The sequence below is a fragment of the Siphateles boraxobius genome, unplaced genomic scaffold (genome assembly GCF_051911475.1).
Source record: "Siphateles boraxobius isolate OS27281-9 unplaced genomic scaffold, OSU_SipBor_1 12, whole genome shotgun sequence".
NCBI lineage: Eukaryota > Metazoa > Chordata > Actinopteri > Cypriniformes > Leuciscidae > Siphateles > Siphateles boraxobius.
Window position 1 is genome coordinate 33,167,201 of NW_027508722.1, and position 17,108 is coordinate 33,184,308.

Consider the following 17,108-nt stretch of genomic DNA (forward strand, 5'->3'; position numbering starts at 1 on the left):
CAGCGCTACAGCGAACACAGAGCGCTACAGTGAACACACAGCGCTACAGCGAACACACAGCGCTACAGCGAACACACAGCGCTACAGTGAACACACAGCGCTACAGCGAACACACAGCGCTACAGTGAACACAAAGCGCTACAGTGAACACACAGCGCTACAGTGAACACACACATCGCTACAGCGAACACACAGCGCTACAGCGAACACACAGCGCTACAGTGAACACACAGCGCTGCAGTGAACACACAGCGCTACAGCGAACACACAGCGCTACAGCGAACACACAGCGCTACAGCGAACACACATCGCTACAGTGAACACACAGCGCTACAGCGAACACACAGCGCTACAGCGAACACACACAGCGCTACATCGAACACACAGCGCTACAGCGAACACACAGCGCTACAGCGAACACACAGCGCTACAGCGAACACACAGCGCTACAGCGAACACACAGCGCTACAGCGAACACACAGCGCTACAGCGAACACACAGCGCTACAGCGAACACACAGCGCTACAGCGAACACACAGCGCTACAGCGAACACACAGCGCTACAGCGAACACACAGCGCTACAGTGAACACAGAGCGCTACAGTGAACACACAGCGCTACAGCGAACACACAGCGCTACAGTGAACACACAGCAGCGCTACAGTGAACACAGCGCTACAGTGAACACACAGCGCTACAGTGAACACACAGCGCTACAGTGAACACAGCAGCGCTACAGTGAACACACAGCGCTACAGTGAACACACAGCGCTACAGTGAACACACAGCGCTACAGTGAACACACAGCGCTACAGTGAACACACAGCGCTACAGCGAACACAGAGCGCCACAGTGAACACACAGCGCTACAGTGAACACACAGCAGCGCTACAGCGAACACACAGCGCTACAGCGAACACACAGCGCTACAGTGAACACAGCGCTACACAGTGAACACACAGCGCTACAGCGAACACAGCGCTGCAGTGAACACACAGCGCTGCAGTGAACACACAGCGCTACAGCGAACACACAGCGCTACAGTGAACACACAGCGCTACAGCGAACACACAGCACTACAGCGAACACAGCGCTACAGCGAACACAGCGCTACAGCGAACACACAGCGCTACAGCGAACACACAGCGCTACAGCGAACACACAGCGCTACAGTGAACACACAGCGCTACAGTGAACACACAGCGCTACAGCGAACACACAGCGCTACAGCGAACACACAGCGCTACAGCGAACACACAGCGCTACAGCGAACACACAGCGCAACAGCGAACACACAGCGCTACAGCGAACACACAGCGCTACAGCGAACACACAGCGCTACAGCGAACACACAGCGCTACAGCGAACACACAGCGCTAGAGCGAACACACAGCGCTACAGGGAACACACAGCGCTACAGCGAACACACAGCGCTACAGCCAACACACAGCGCTACAGCGAACACACAGCGCTACAGTGAACACACAGCGCTACAGCGAACACACAGCGCTACAGTGAACACACAGCGCTACAGCGAACACACAGCGCTACAGCGAACACACAGCGCTACAGCGAACACACAGCGCTACAGTGAACACACAGCGCTACAGTGAACACAGAGCGCTACAGTGAACACACAGCGCTACAGCGAACACACAGCAGCGCTACAGTGAATACACAGCGCTACAGTGAACACACAGCGCTACAGTGAACACACAGCGCTACAGTGAACACACAGCGCTACAGTGAACACAGAGCGCTACAGTGAACACAGAGCGCTACAGTGAACACACAGCGCTACAGTGAACACACAGCAGCGCTACAGTGAATACACAGCGCTACAGTGAACACACAGCGCTACAGTGAACACACAGCGCTACAGTGAACACACAGCAGCGCTACAGCGAACACAGAGCGCTACAGTGAACACACAGCGCTACAGTGAACACACAGCAGCGCTACAGCGAACACACAGCGCTACAGCGAACACACAGCGCTACAGTGAACACAGCGCTACACAGTGAACACACAGCGCTACAGCGAACACACAGCGCTGCAGTGAACACACAGCGCTACAGTGAACACACAGCGCTACAGCGAACACACAGCGCTACAGTGAACACACAGTGCTACAGCAAACACACAGCGCTACAGCGAACACACAGCGTTACAGCGAACACACAGCGTTACAGCGAACACACAGCACTACAGTGAACACACAGCAGCGCTACAGTGAACACAGCGCTACAGTGAACACACAGCGCTACAGTGAACACACAGCGCTACAGTGAACACACAGCGCTACAGTGAACACACAGCGCTACAGTGAACACAGAGCGCTACAGTGGACACACAGCGCTACAGTGAACACACAGCGCTACAGCGAACACACAGCGCTACAGCCAACACACAACGCTACAGCCAACACACAGCGCTACAGCCAACACACAGCGCTACAGCGAACACACAGCGCTACAGTGAACACACAGCAGCGCTACAGCGAACACACAGCGCTACAGCGAACACACAGCGCTACAGTGAACACAGCGCTACAGTGAACACACAGCGCTACAGTGAACACAGCGCTACAGCGAACACACAGCGCTACAGTGAACACAGAGCGCTACAGTGAACACACAGCGCTACAGTGAACACACAGCGCTACAGCGAACACACAGCGCTACAGCGAACACAGAGCGCTACAGTGAACACACAGCGCTACAGTGAACACACAGCAGCGCTACAGCGAACACACAGCGCAACAGCGAACACACAGCGCTACAGCGAACACACAGCGCTGCAGTGAACACACAGCGCTACAGTGAACACACAGCGCTACAGCGAACACACAGCGCTACAGCGAACACACAGGGCTACAGCGAACACACAGTGCTACAGCGAACACACAGTGCTACAGCGAACACACAGCGCTACAGCGAACACACAGCGCTACAGCCAACACACAGCGCTACAGCCAACACACAGCGCTACAGCCAACACACAGCGCTACAGCGAACACAGGGCTACAGCGAACACACAGCGCTACAGAGCGCGTTTCCTCACTACCTTGAAAAAGAAGTTTTCAGTGGTGTATAAAGACCTTACTTAATGAACCGTTTTATTTGTATTACCTTAGAATGAGCAGTTTCTGTCTACACACACCGCGGGACTCCTTACACTGAAATGCGCCGCCATGTTTCTACGGTGGCCCTAAACGAACAAACGCGTTTCGTTACTGTGTTGCTCTTCGTGCAAGGAAGCAAGCTTAGTTCAGCGAATAAAACACTGACACAGCGAATAAAACACTGATGAACAAGTAACAATAATATTCGCAATAACAAGGATAATTAAGTAAACAATTTCTTAATTTATCCTTGTGAAGAAACCTCATTGCTGAACTGCTACTCTCGGCTGTCTCAGACGATGACATATTTTCCTGTCGGCCACCGTAACTTTTGGTTGCAATTCATAACCTCACCACTAGATGCCGCTAAAAATCACACACTGCACCTTTAAGGGTTTGTTGAGGATCAGTGCCGATGTGCCGATAGGTGCGGGTCCTCCATCTGATCTGGATGCGGCCCGGATCTGGCTGACTACATTAGTCTGCTCATTGGTGTATGTAATAGTTTGTTCTGTTGTGTCTCTGCAGCGCTGCAGTGTGAGAATGGGCTGGTTTATGAGGCCTGTGGTCCTGCCTGTTCTCCAGCGTGTCCCAGCACTCCTTCCCTCTCTGATTCCCTGTGCCGAAGCCTCTCCTGTGTGGAGGGATGTTTCTGTCCTCACGGCACCGTTCGGCACGGTAACAAAAATGTGTTGTTGTTTTTTATTCCACTGCACTGCAAAAAAAGATTTTCTTACTCAGTATTTTTTTGTTTCCAGTCCAAATATCTAAAAATTATCTGCCAATGGGGTCAGAAAAATCATCTTGTTTCCGTTTGAATTAACGTTATTTTTCTTATCCCATTGGCAGATAATTTTGCTTGTTTCAAGCAAAAACTCACTTAATTTTGATTTATTTCCCCAGAAAACAAGACATAATATCTTATGGCATTTTACTACTTTAGTAAATGCATCTTGATTTAAGATTTTTTTGATGTTTGGACTGGAAACAAGACAAAAATACTGAGTAAGAAAATCTCTTTTGCAGTTTGCGCTACTGTAAACATGCACTAGACAGATGTGTTTATGCGTCTCGGGTCCTCTGCACGACACGGCACTCTAAAAACACAGCGCTGAAGTTTTAATAATGTGTTTGCATGTATATCTAATGCATTTTTCAGATTGCAATAGAGGGTATTCACCGTCGGCAGGAGTGACAGCAGTTACACACACTGAGAGGCAGAAACACTGAACGGCAGCATTCGTTTTCAGCCGCGAAAAACACATGATGTGATGACACAGCCTATATGACATTGATATAAGTGATCACATGGATTTAGACCTATATTGTATTTATATAAAGCGTTCACACATAAATTTGCTTTATGTATTTCCCCGGCGTCAAAATCAGGCACATATAAATGTCCGGAAACACGATTTCTGTCTGCATGTCAATATCCACGATCACTGGATCTTTGGTGAGTTATAAGAAACACTATATTGAGTCCAAGCTTTAGTTTAAACTGATAATCGTTTGTTTTATTCGCGTGTTCGCAGTTTCCTCTATTAAATCCAGTCACGCATGACGTCAATGCAAACCCTCTATACTCATGTGATTATAGTCTGTAACACGCAGGTTGTCTGATGGTGATGTGTGTCTCTCATCGGCAGGTGAGGTGTGTATTCCTCCGTCTCAGTGTCCGTGTGTGTGGGACGGGTCTTTATTCCCTGCAGGAGCAACTGTCACTCAACACTGTCAGAACTGGTCAGTTTAGAGAGTCGTTGTATTATATTACGATTCTGGGTACGTTTTTTATGTTGCTGGTCAAATTGACCCTAATTGGATTCAATAAAGAAAATCACATTATAAAAAACAAAACAACAAAATAAAGTAAAAGTAAACCTTTATTAATAATACTTCTCGAACATTACACACCAAAAATAAACATTAGAACAAATTATTTTAATCGGTATTTATTGCTTTTTTAGCCATTGAATATCATAAATTGTATTTAAAATGTAAAATTTTGACTTTTTGTCTTTGAAATGGTCTTGTTTTATTTTTGTGTGCCAAAAAGTGATTTTTTTGTACTTATATTGTAGGATTGTCTTATGATATTTCATTGTTATTTACAAAGAACAATTTATATTGTTTATATTTTTATTGTATAAAAAGAACAATTTAAATTCAAAATTCAAAATCATGCCTTCGATTCCCAGAGAAATTACTATTCCTATGTTGCAGGCATACATTTCTTTGGAGAAAAGAGCATACATGTAAAAGTAAATTTAAATTAGCTCAGAGAGAAGTTGAGAAACTGACATAAAAAATACAGAATATTTGTTTTGGGTCTGTGCAGCTGCGGCTAACAATGAAAAGTCTGGTCAAATTGACTCGCAAACATCAAAACCGTCAGAACGTGTCTTTTGCAAAGGCATCCCACATCTTGCAGGGATGTTCATGACCCTAAATGAGAAATTGTCTCAGAAAAAAAACCCATCTTAGGTTAACCACTATTTCCGACAACTTAATTTTGCGCTGCCACCACATAACACAAGGATTAAACGTGTCATTTATGCACAAAGCATGGGTTAATTTATTTATTTTAATTAAATTATTGTTTATATCTGTCTATATAAATTACAAATACAATTTTACAAATATAATTTTGAAATTTAATTGTATATAAATTATTTAATTGTGTGATGTACAAATGCACACAAATTGTCAGTGTGAATTCACTAAAAACATGTATTGCAAAAAACATTATCTTGCAGATGCATCTCTAGTTCATTGCATGCACTGTCTGTGTTTAAGCACCAGATTCACAAGGAATTATGAGCATATAGACCTAAAATATCAGTGCAATATGTAGAAAGAAAGTCAATGACTTCATTTAAATATGCATGAGACAGCTCCTGGTTTGATTAGATTGTGTGTGTGTAGTGAATTAGATGCATGGAAACACTCGTGAAACTGCTTCAGTTTATTCTTATTTACAGGGTTTGTACAAGGTGCTTAAAGTGCTTGACGTACTTGAATTTGAGTAAGTCCTGGAAAACCCATGAAAACAGCCATATTTATGAAAATGTTCTTGAAAAGGTGCTTGAATTATTAAAAGACAATATATGTGAAATTATTGCTTATTTTTATTGCAAAATTAACACTGCAGCCATTTCGCATGGCTGTGAGCGTAATATTGCTCATAAATATCTACGTATATAATAGTGTTTTGATAGAAAAAATCAGTTTGAATAAGGAAAGTGATATCTTTGTCATAGTATCCTTTCAAAGGGGGGTAGAGGGGTAAAGTTAGACCTAACTTTCTAGGTTAAAGTTACCACAGTCATTGCATGTGCTGCACTTTATTTGTACCATTTTCAGTTTATTTATCTATTCACCTTTTTTAGAATTTGAAAGATAATAAAGATATTGTTTAATAAGTGAGATCTCTTATTGAAGTCCTTGAAAACCATAAAAAGTAGTGCTTGAAAATCCTGGAATTTAATTTTCCAGTCTCTGTACGAACCCTGTAATTAATAGTTTTGCAATGATTGAATGTTCAGTTGTTTGCTGTGTTGTCCAGCTCTTGCTCTGACGGTGCGTGGCGTTGTGTCGGATCTCCGTGTCGTCCTCCGTCTCCCTGCGAGGACTCTGAGTTTCGCTGCTCTGCTGGATCTCAGCGCTGTATTCCCTCCGTCTGGCTCTGTGATAATGAAGACGACTGTGGAGACGGTTCTGATGAGGTCTGTCCGTTCACGTGTCCACCGGGTCGGTTCCGCTGCTCCACCGGAGCCTGTTTACCACTGGAGCTCAGGTGTAACGGGCATCCCGACTGCGCCGACCAATCAGACGAGGACTTCTGTGAGCCGAACACACCAGAACCCGGCTGTCCCGTCGGAGAGTTCAGGTGTGCTAACGGACACTGTCTGCCGGAGAGGAAAGTCTGTGATGGGAGGCTGGATTGTGGATTTGCGGATGATTCTGATGAGTACGGTATGTTTGTTTGCACCAAATAGACCTCAAAATAAAATGAAGGTGTTTTTTTCCTCCATATTCTCACTATATCATGCTAAATAAGCCATAAAAGCCTGATGCATCAATCATGATATACTTTTATTTTGTTGCAAACTTTAAAAAAACAAATTGGGATATGCTAACTTAATTTTTTTTTGCAAACTTTAAAACAATTTTTGCTAACTTTTTGGGATTCAATAAACTGATCCATTAAAAAACATCGGATTATTGTTTCACATGTCAGGCTTTAACGTAATTATGTCATCGTTTGCATGACAGTAAAACGTGGTACCAGTTCGGGACTGATACTGAGTGTTGTGTGTGTGCGTGTGTGTGTGTGTGTTCAGACTGTGGTGCCGTGTGCCGACCGGACGAGTTCCTCTGTTCGTCGGGTCGGTGTGTTCTGTATCTGCACCGCTGCGACGGTCACGACGACTGCGGAGACTACAGCGACGAGAGAGAGTGTGTGTGTGCGCTCGGAGAGCTCCAGTGTCCCGGAGATCAGTGTGTGTCCGCTGAGAGAGTGTGTGACGGTCACAGGGACTGTCCCTCCGGCGTCGACGAGCTCATCTGTCCCGTCAAAGGTATGAAAGTAGGGATGCACTGATATGAAAATTTTGGCCGATACCGATAACCGATAATTCTTTATATTTGAAAGCCGGTAATCGATATTGGCCGATAAATCTAAATCCAAATTTTTATATAATTTTTGAGAGCCTGATTACAAAAACAAAAAAGCAGTCGTTCTCATTATAATTTTATGTAGCCGAAATAACAGAATATTTTGCACTTCACTGTATTTTCCTTTTTTGAAATGATTCCAATCATATTTCAAGCAATTCAAAACCATCATGTTGAACATCTGAAGTGTCTCAGCTGAAGGAAATAATACATTATTTATCGACTTTTATATATCGGCCAAATTTTCTTATCAGACCGATAATGACAACATTATAAATGAACATATATACCGATACCGATATGGTGGCTGATATATCGCGCATCCCTATGAAAGGTTATAAAACAGGATGTTTGCATGTAATCCGAAGCAGTTTAACATATACATGTTATAAGCACAGAATAATGATGATGTGGTTTCAGGTTGCAGTCAGTATGAGTTCGGGTGTACGAGTGGTCAGTGTGTGCCGATAGCGTGGCGCTGTGACGGAGAGACCGACTGCCTGGACGGGAGCGACGAGAAACCGTGTTCCCGTACCTGTCAACCGGACCAGTTCCTCTGCCAGACTGGAGACCAGTGTGTCCAACACCAGCATCTGTGTGACGGGACGCCTCACTGCAGAGACGCCTCAGACGAGAGCCTGGACAACTGCGGTAAGAGCAACAGCCTTCCCGTCTCTCTCGTGAATCCAACACTGAAGTGACTTAAACTGCAGTTCCTCGACTGGCCACTAGAGACCGGCTGCAGAAGAGACTCAATCCCATAGACATCAATGTTAAAATGCCCAACTTTACTGCAGAAAAAAACATGTTTACAGTCTGGTGCAAAAAGTGTTTTTGGTTTATAAAGCTAATTTTGCCCTTCATGAAAACTGTGAGGGGGAGGATTTTTTTTCAAACTCATCTGTTTAAATTATATTAAGCCTTCAATTTCTGCATAATTAAGGGCGTGGCCACCTGAGTGACAGGTGGATTGCCAGTTGTCTGCTGTCTGTTAGCGTCACGTCACCTCCGCTAATCCGCCTCTGTGTCTATTTTCGTTTATCCGGGAGTGACGCACTTCCAAGATGGCGACGGCCGGCTCCGCCCACTTTGGCCTTCAAAAACGCTCTTCAGAAACATACGTTGACGTCGTGGACACTGCATCCAAACTTTTTTTTTACAGTCTATGGGTTCGACGCCTCATTTCTCACCGAATAATTACTGATTGCATGTGTACACTAGACTGACATGCAGAAGTCAGGTTTTAGTTTTAGTGTTGTTTTCATATGTATTCCTCATTCTCACCAGGTTCCATACGGATTCCTCCCTGTCTGGACAGTTTCTCGTGTGATAATCGCACATGTGTGAACATTTCACGTGTGTGTAACGGGATTCCTGACTGCCCTAAAGGAGAGGACGAGATACTTTGCGGTTCGTTTCTGATAATATCCCTTCACACTGAATTCATAGAAGTATTTATGCTGTATGCACAATAGCACAACAAAACCCAGATGAATTTTGCTCGCTCTAATCCACTTTCAACAGTGTTTCTCAGAAATTGCTTACTGCACCTTTAAAGTACCAGACAACAAACCTGCAGTGCTTATAATCAACAGAATAGAACCGAGCGATATTGTCCGTTGGTGTGGACATTAATATGGTTATCTTTATATTTAAATTGTGCTTTATTCTCTCTCCAGATAAAGTCAGGCCCTCCACAGCGCCCCCTAGTGAGGGAAACACCAGTCGCGTCTGTCCCGAGTTCACCTGTACTGATGGATCCTGTGTTACCTTCAACACGGTACTGACTCTAATCTGTGTGAAATCAATGTGGACAGGTTTATTTGTGTTTGTGCATCGCCCTTCTAGAATCAGAGTCAGTTTTAAATGCAAAATGTCATACACTACCAGTCAAAAGTTTTTGATCGGTAAGATTTTTAATGTTTTTAAAAGAAGTCTCTTCTGCTCACCAAGGCTGCATTTATTTGATTTAGAAATACAACAACAACAAAAAACAGTAACATTGTGAAATATTATTCCAATGTAAATCAGCTGTTTTCTATGTGAATATATAGTAAAGTGTAATTTATTCCTGTGATCAAAGCTGAATTTTCAGCATCATTACTCCAGTCTTCAGTGTCACATGATCCTTCAGAAATCACTATATTTTGATGATTTGATGCTTAAGAAACATTTATGATTATTATCAATGTCGAAAACAGTTATTTAAATTTTTATTACAGGATTATTTGATGAATAGAAATAAAAAAAAACAGCATTTATCTGAAATAGAAAGCTTTTGTAACATTAAACACTACCGTTCAAAAGTTTGGGGTCAGTAAGAATTTATTTTTTATTTTTTGGGGGAAAGAAATAAAATAAATCAATACTTTTATTCTTCAAGGATGAATAAAATTGATCAAAAGTGACAGTAAATACATTTATAATGTTACAAAAGATTCGATCTCAAATAAAGGCTGTTCTTTTGTACAAAGACAACAGTTACTTTAAATTGTCATAATATTTAACAATATTACTGGTTTTTTTGTTTTTGTTTTTGTTAATCAAATAAATGCAGCCTTGGTGAGCAATAAAAACTTATTTTAAAAACATTAAAAAATTTTCCAAACCAAAACTTTTGACTGGTAGTGTATAAATAAATACATTTAAGAATTAACATTTAAGTTTCTATTTAATGGAGATTTTTGAATGTTGTGATGTGATTCAGTGTGTGTTGTTGTAGTTGTGTAACGGTGCAGCAGACTGTGTGTCGGACGGGTCTGATGAGGCGGGCTGTGGTGTTTGGGGTCCCTGGGGCCCCTGGAGCCCCTGCAGTCGAAGCTGTGGATCCGGGACCGTGAGCCGACAGAGACGCTGCATCCCAGAGGATTCAGACGGACACTGCAGAGGAGAGAAAACACAACGACAGCAGTGTTTCTCCACCGCCTGCCCATGTAAAACACACATCAAAAAACACCATAATATTAGTTTGGACATGGTAAAACCAGGCTTTTTAGGACATAGTAGGGTTCATTGGCTTGATTTAATTCTCCTCTAAACCACTAGATGCTTTTTCCTAAACATCCATGTTTTACAATGCACGTGGAAAATTGGCTGATCCTTGAACCGAAGTTGATTCTGCGCTAAGCATTTCTAATTATTATTAAAGTCCACCTGTAGTCAATAAATTTATCCCTTAAAACTCATCTTTGATCTCCAAAATTACACATTTAAGTGTTTTTTACTTAAAATATGCTTAAAATATCTTGAATGTAACTCGACACTTTTGCCTCATTTAGTATTCGCAGTTCTATGAATAAGCAAATGAGCCCCGCCTCCACTCACTCACTTAGCTCAGAGATCCACTCGTTGACGATCACACGTTGATCTGATTGGTAACAAGGTAGTTTGTGACGTCAGAAACACCAGCGATTTCAAACCATGTTTTTGAGACTGTCTTTGGTTCACTGCAGTTTTAAGGAGAAAATACTCAGCAATGCTGTCGAATTTACACATGTTTTGACTTAGATTATATTAAAAACACCACATAGACATATAAACAACATTAAAAGCTGGATTTACACCACAGGAGGACTTGTGTTGTTTAACTTGTGTTGTTTAATGTTTTTAAAATGTTGTAGATTTATGTAGAAAATGAGAATTAATAAAATGAGCAATTATATTTTGAGATGTATAAGGGGGTGTGTCATTTTAAGGGCCGTCTCAATCACAGATCCTTCCAGTGCACTGAAAACCAAGGAGCATCGAAGCCCTTTACAGAAGTTCTGGAGCTCGAAACTTAAATCACACAAGATGTGAAATGTGAGATGAAAAAAAACAACGTAATTTAATTATATTTCAGCATAAGCATATTAATAGACATGTATTGCACTTATATTTAATTAATTGATGGCTGAAGTGTTGCAGTTTATATAACAAACATATTAAATATTCAAAATATTTATCATAATGTACTCTAAATAGCATTAAAAAAAATTCTGTCCCACTTTATATTAATTGACTTTAAGTACTATGTACTTACATTGAAAAATAAGTACAATGTATTAATTCTGTTCATGTTGTATTGTAAAACATTTTTGCTGCTATTGAGGAGTGATATGGGTAAGGTTAGGGTCAGGTGTGTGTGATACGGGTGAGGTTAGGGCCAGGTGTGTGTGATACGGGTAAGGTTAGGGTCAGGTGTGTGTGATACGGGTAAGGTTAGGGTCAGGTGTGTGTGATACGGGTAAGGTAAGGGTCAGGTGTGTGTGATACGGGTAAGGTCAGGGTCAGGTGTGTGTGATACGGATAAGGTTAGGGTCAGGTGTGTGTGATACGGGTAAGGTTAGGGTCAGGTGTGTGTGATACGGGTAAGGTTAGGGTCAGGTGTGTGTGATACGGATAAGGTTAGGGTCAGGTGTGTGTGATACGGGTAAGGTTAGGGTCAGGTGTGTGTGATACGGATAAGGTTAGGGTCAGGTGTGTGTGATACGGATAAGGTTAGGGTCAGGTGTGTGTGATACGGGTAAGGTTAGGGTCAGGTGTGTGTGATACGGGTAAGGTTAGGGTCAGGTGTGTGTGATACGGGTGAGGTTAGGGTCAGGTGTGTGTGATACGGGTAAGGTTAGGGTCAGGTGTGTGTGATACGGATAAGGTTAGGGTCAGGTGTGTGTGATACGGGTAAGGTTAGGGTCAGGTGTGTGTGATACGGGTAAGGTTAGGGTCAGGTGTGTGTGATACGGGTAAGGTTAGGGTCAGGTGTGTGTGATACGGGTAAGGTTAGGGTCAGGTGTGTGTGATACGGGTGAGGTTAGGGTCAGGTGTGTGTGATACGGGTAAGGTTAGGGTCAGGTGTGTGTGATACGGGTAAGGTTAGGGTCAGGTGTGTGTGATACGGATAAGGTTAGGGTCAGGTGTGTGTGATACGGGTAAGGTTAGGGTCAGGTGTGTGTGATACGGGTAAGGTTAGGGTCAGGTGTGTGTGATACGGGTAAGGTTAGGGTCAGGTGTGTGTGATACGGGTGAGGTTAGGGCCAGGTGTGTGTGATACGGGTAAGGTTAGGGTCAGGTGTGTGTGATACGGGTAAGGTTAGGGTCAGGTGTGTGTGATACGGGTAAGGTAAGGGTCAGGTGTGTGTGATACGGGTAAGGTCAGGGTCAGGTGTGTGTGATACGGATAAGGTTAGGGTCAGGTGTGTGTGATACGGGTAAGGTTAGGGTCAGGTGTGTGTGATACGGGTAAGGTTAGGGTCAGGTGTGTGTGATACGGATAAGGTTAGGGTCAGGTGTGTGTGATACGGGTAAGGTTAGGGTCAGGTGTGTGTGATACGGATAAGGTTAGGGTCAGGTGTGTGTGATACGGATAAGGTTAGGGTCAGGTGTGTGTGATACGGGTAAGGTTAGGGTCAGGTGTGTGTGATACGGGTAAGGTTAGGGTCAGGTGTGTGTGATACGGGTGAGGTTAGGGTCAGGTGTGTGTGATACGGGTAAGGTTAGGGTCAGGTGTGTGTGATACGGATAAGGTTAGGGTCAGGTGTGTGTGATACGGGTAAGGTTAGGGTCAGGTGTGTGTGATACGGGTAAGGTTAGGGTCAGGTGTGTGTGATACGGGTAAGGTTAGGGTCAGGTGTGTGTGATACGGGTAAGGTTAGGGTCAGGTGTGTGTGATACGGGTGAGGTTAGGGTCAGGTGTGTGTGATACGGGTAAGGTTAGGGTCAGGTGTGTGTGATACGGGTAAGGTTAGGGTCAGGTGTGTGTGATACGGATAAGGTTAGGGTCAGGTGTGTGTGATACGGGTAAGGTTAGGGTCAGGTGTGTGTGATACGGGTAAGGTTAGGGTAAGGTGTGTGTGATACGGGTAAGGTTAGGGTCAGGTGTGTGTGATACGGATAAGGTTAGGGTCAGGTGTGTGTGATACGGGTAAGGTTAGGGTCAGGTGTGTGTGATACGGGTAAGGTTAGGGTCAGGTGTGTGTGATACGGATAAGGTTAGGGTCAGGTGTGTGTGATACGGATAAGGTTAGGGCCAGGTGTGTGTGATAGGGATAAGGTTAGGGCCAGGTGTGTGTGATACGGATAAGGTTAGGGTCAGGTGTGTGTGATACGAGTAAGGTTAGGGTCAGGTGTGTGTGATACTGATAAGATTAGGGTCAGGTGTGTGATACGGGTAAGGTTAGGGTCAGGTGTGTGTGATACGGATAAGGTTAGGGTCAGGTGTGTGTGATACGGATAAGGTTAGGGTCAGGTGTGTGTGATACGGATAAGGTTAGGGCCAGGTGTGTGTGATAGGGATAAGGTTAGGGCCAGGTGTGTGTGATACGGATAAGGTTAGGGTCAGGTGTGTGTGATACGAGTAAGGTTAGGGTCAGGTGTGTGTGATACGGATAAGGTTAGGGTCAGGTGTGTGATACGGGTAAGGTTAGGGTCAGGTGTGTGTGATACGGATAAGGTTAGGGTCAGGTGTGTGTGATACGGATAAGGTTAGGGCCAGGTGTGTGTGATACGGGTAAGGTTAGGGTCAGGTGTGTGTGATACGGGTAAGGTAAGGGTCAGGTGTGTGTGATACGGGTAAGGTCAGGGTCAGGTGTGTGTGATACGGATAAGGTTAGGGTCAGGTGTGTGTGATACGGGTAAGGTTAGGGTCAGGTGTGTGTGATACGGGTAAGGTTAGGGTCAGGTGTGTGTGATACGGATAAGGTTAGGGTCAGGTGTGTGTGATACGGGTAAGGTTAGGGTCAGGTGTGTGTGATACGGATAAGGTTAGGGTCAGGTGTGTGTGATACGGATAAGGTTAGGGTCAGGTGTGTGTGATACGGGTAAGGTTAGGGTCAGGTGTGTGTGATACGGGTAAGGTTAGGGTCAGGTGTGTGTGATACGGGTGAGGTTAGGGTCAGGTGTGTGTGATACGGGTAAGGTTAGGGTCAGGTGTGTGTGATACGGATAAGGTTAGGGTCAGGTGTGTGTGATACGGGTAAGGTTAGGGTCAGGTGTGTGTGATACGGGTAAGGTTAGGGTCAGGTGTGTGTGATACGGGTAAGGTTAGGGTCAGGTGTGTGTGATACGGGTAAGGTTAGGGTCAGGTGTGTGTGATACGGGTGAGGTTAGGGTCAGGTGTGTGTGATACGGGTAAGGTTAGGGTCAGGTGTGTGTGATACGGGTAAGGTTAGGGTCAGGTGTGTGTGATACGGATAAGGTTAGGGTCAGGTGTGTGTGATACGGGTAAGGTTAGGGTCAGGTGTGTGTGATACGGGTAAGGTTAGGGTAAGGTGTGTGTGATACGGGTAAGGTTAGGGTCAGGTGTGTGTGATACGGATAAGGTTAGGTTCAGGTGTGTGTGATACGGGTAAGGTTAGGGTCAGGTGTGTGTGATACGGGTAAGGTTAGGGTCAGGTGTGTGTGATACGGGTAAGGTTAGGGTCAGGTGTGTGTGATACGGATAAGGTTAGGGTCAGGTGTGTGTGATACGGATAAGGTTAGGGCCAGGTGTGTGTGATAGGGATAAGGTTAGGGCCAGGTGTGTGTGATACGGATAAGGTTAGGGTCAGGTGTGTGTGATACGAGTAAGGTTAGGGTCAGGTGTGTGTGATAATGATAAGATTAGGGTCAGGTGTGTGATACGGGTAAGGTTAGGGTCAGGTGTGTGTGATACGGATAAGGTTAGGGTCAGGTGTGTGTGATACGGATAAGGTTAGGGTCAGGTGTGTGTGATACGGATAAGGTTAGGGCCAGGTGTGTGTGATAGGGATAAGGTTAGGGCCAGGTGTGTGTGATACGGATAAGGTTAGGGTCAGGTGTGTGTGATACGAGTAAGGTTAGGGTCAGGTGTGTGTGATACGGATAAGGTTAGGGTCAGGTGTGTGATACGGGTAAGGTTAGGGTCAGGTGTGTGTGATACGGATAAGGTTAGGGTCAGGTGTGTGTGATACGGATAAGGTTAGGGCCAGGTGTGTGTGATACGGGTAAGGTTAGGGTCATGTGCGTTATACGGGTAAGGTTAGGGCCAGGTGTGTGTGATACGGATAAGGCTAGGGCCAGGTGTGTGTGATACGGATAAGGTTAGGGCCAGGTGTGTGTGATACGGATAAGGTTAGGGCCAGGTGTGTGTGATACGGGTAATGTTAGGGTCAGGTGTGCGTTATACGGGTAAGGTTAGGGTCAGGTGTGTGTGATACGGGTAAGGTTAGGGTCAGGTGTGCGTTATACGGGTAAGGTTAGGGCCAGGTGTGTGTGATACGGGTAAGGTTAGGGCCAGGTGTGTGTGATACGGATAAGGTTAGGGTCAGGTGTGTGATACGGGTAAGGTTAGTGTCAGGTGTGGTGGTATGGGTCAGTTTAAGGTTGGGTTAAGGTGTAAGGGAAGGGTCAACAGTGTAATTACAAATGTAATTACATAAATTAATTACAGCTGTAATTACACGTAGGTATTTTCAAAATATAAGTACAATGTAAAAACATGTATATACACAATACGTCCATTGTATCAAATTATTAATTTCAATGTAAGTACATAGTACTTAAATACACTTTATATAAAGTGGGACCAAAAATTCTGTCAGAAAAAAGCTCTGCTGTTGTTCATTAACACCAGTGGTGATGTTGAACATCAGTGTCCCTGAATGATACACAAGATACACACATGAACTAGGGAGTTGATTGGGACGCTCCCCTTTTTGATTCTCTTTCTTGCAGTTGTAATACGAATTGTAAGATATTGAGTTTTTGGTTGTGCCCAACAGTGGATGGCTACTGGCTGCCGTGGGTCACATGGTCGAACTGCAGTAAAGGTTGTGGTGGAGTTGAGGTTCGTCAGAGAGAGTGTTTCCCACCACAGAACGGAGGCAGAACCTGCACTGAACTACCTGGAGAAACTCCCCTCACTATCGACATCAGTAAGAACCAAACAATCTACAGCGGATAAACTGCTTGAACCAAAAAAATTTTCACAGCCAATCAGAATCCACCAGACTTTAAAGAGCCAAGGCATTTAAAGGTGCAGTAAGCAATTTCTGAGAAACACTGTTGATATTTAAATTCACCAAAACAAACACGCCCCTACCCAAAAGGATCACACCCCTATCTTGATAACTCCACCCCCAAATTCATGAACACTCCCCATCATGAGTGGACACACCCCTTACTGCTAATTGGTTACAAATGTGTTTTAGTGCTCGGTCTGGTACACTTTCAACAGTGTTTCTCAGAAATCGCTGGTCAGCAGCTAAAACCTTCACTGTTACCAGTGTAACATGTCTTTTGGTTTCACTGGTAAAGCTGGTCTACCTCCAGTTATAACCATCTTAGCCCAGCTTCTGCTACAAGTTTTGTCCAT

At 44.4% G+C, this 17,108-nt stretch overlaps 1 protein-coding gene across 1 annotated transcript in view; it reads left to right on the forward strand.

Moving 5' to 3' along the window:
• sspo (SCO-spondin) overlaps positions 1–17,108 on the forward strand; it is a 130,744-nt gene that overhangs the window by 42,055 nt on the left and 71,581 nt on the right. Inside the window, exons 25-33 of the mRNA XM_077218704.1 lie at positions 3,653–3,802; positions 4,774–4,867; positions 6,690–7,099; positions 7,468–7,704; positions 8,222–8,452; positions 9,089–9,211; positions 9,481–9,581; positions 10,524–10,734; positions 16,516–16,668. Of these exons, the coding sequence (XP_077074819.1) occupies positions 3,653–3,802; positions 4,774–4,867; positions 6,690–7,099; positions 7,468–7,704; positions 8,222–8,452; positions 9,089–9,211; positions 9,481–9,581; positions 10,524–10,734; positions 16,516–16,668 (1,710 nt within the window). The remainder of the gene's footprint in view (positions 1–3,652; positions 3,803–4,773; positions 4,868–6,689; positions 7,100–7,467; positions 7,705–8,221; positions 8,453–9,088; positions 9,212–9,480; positions 9,582–10,523; positions 10,735–16,515; positions 16,669–17,108) is intronic.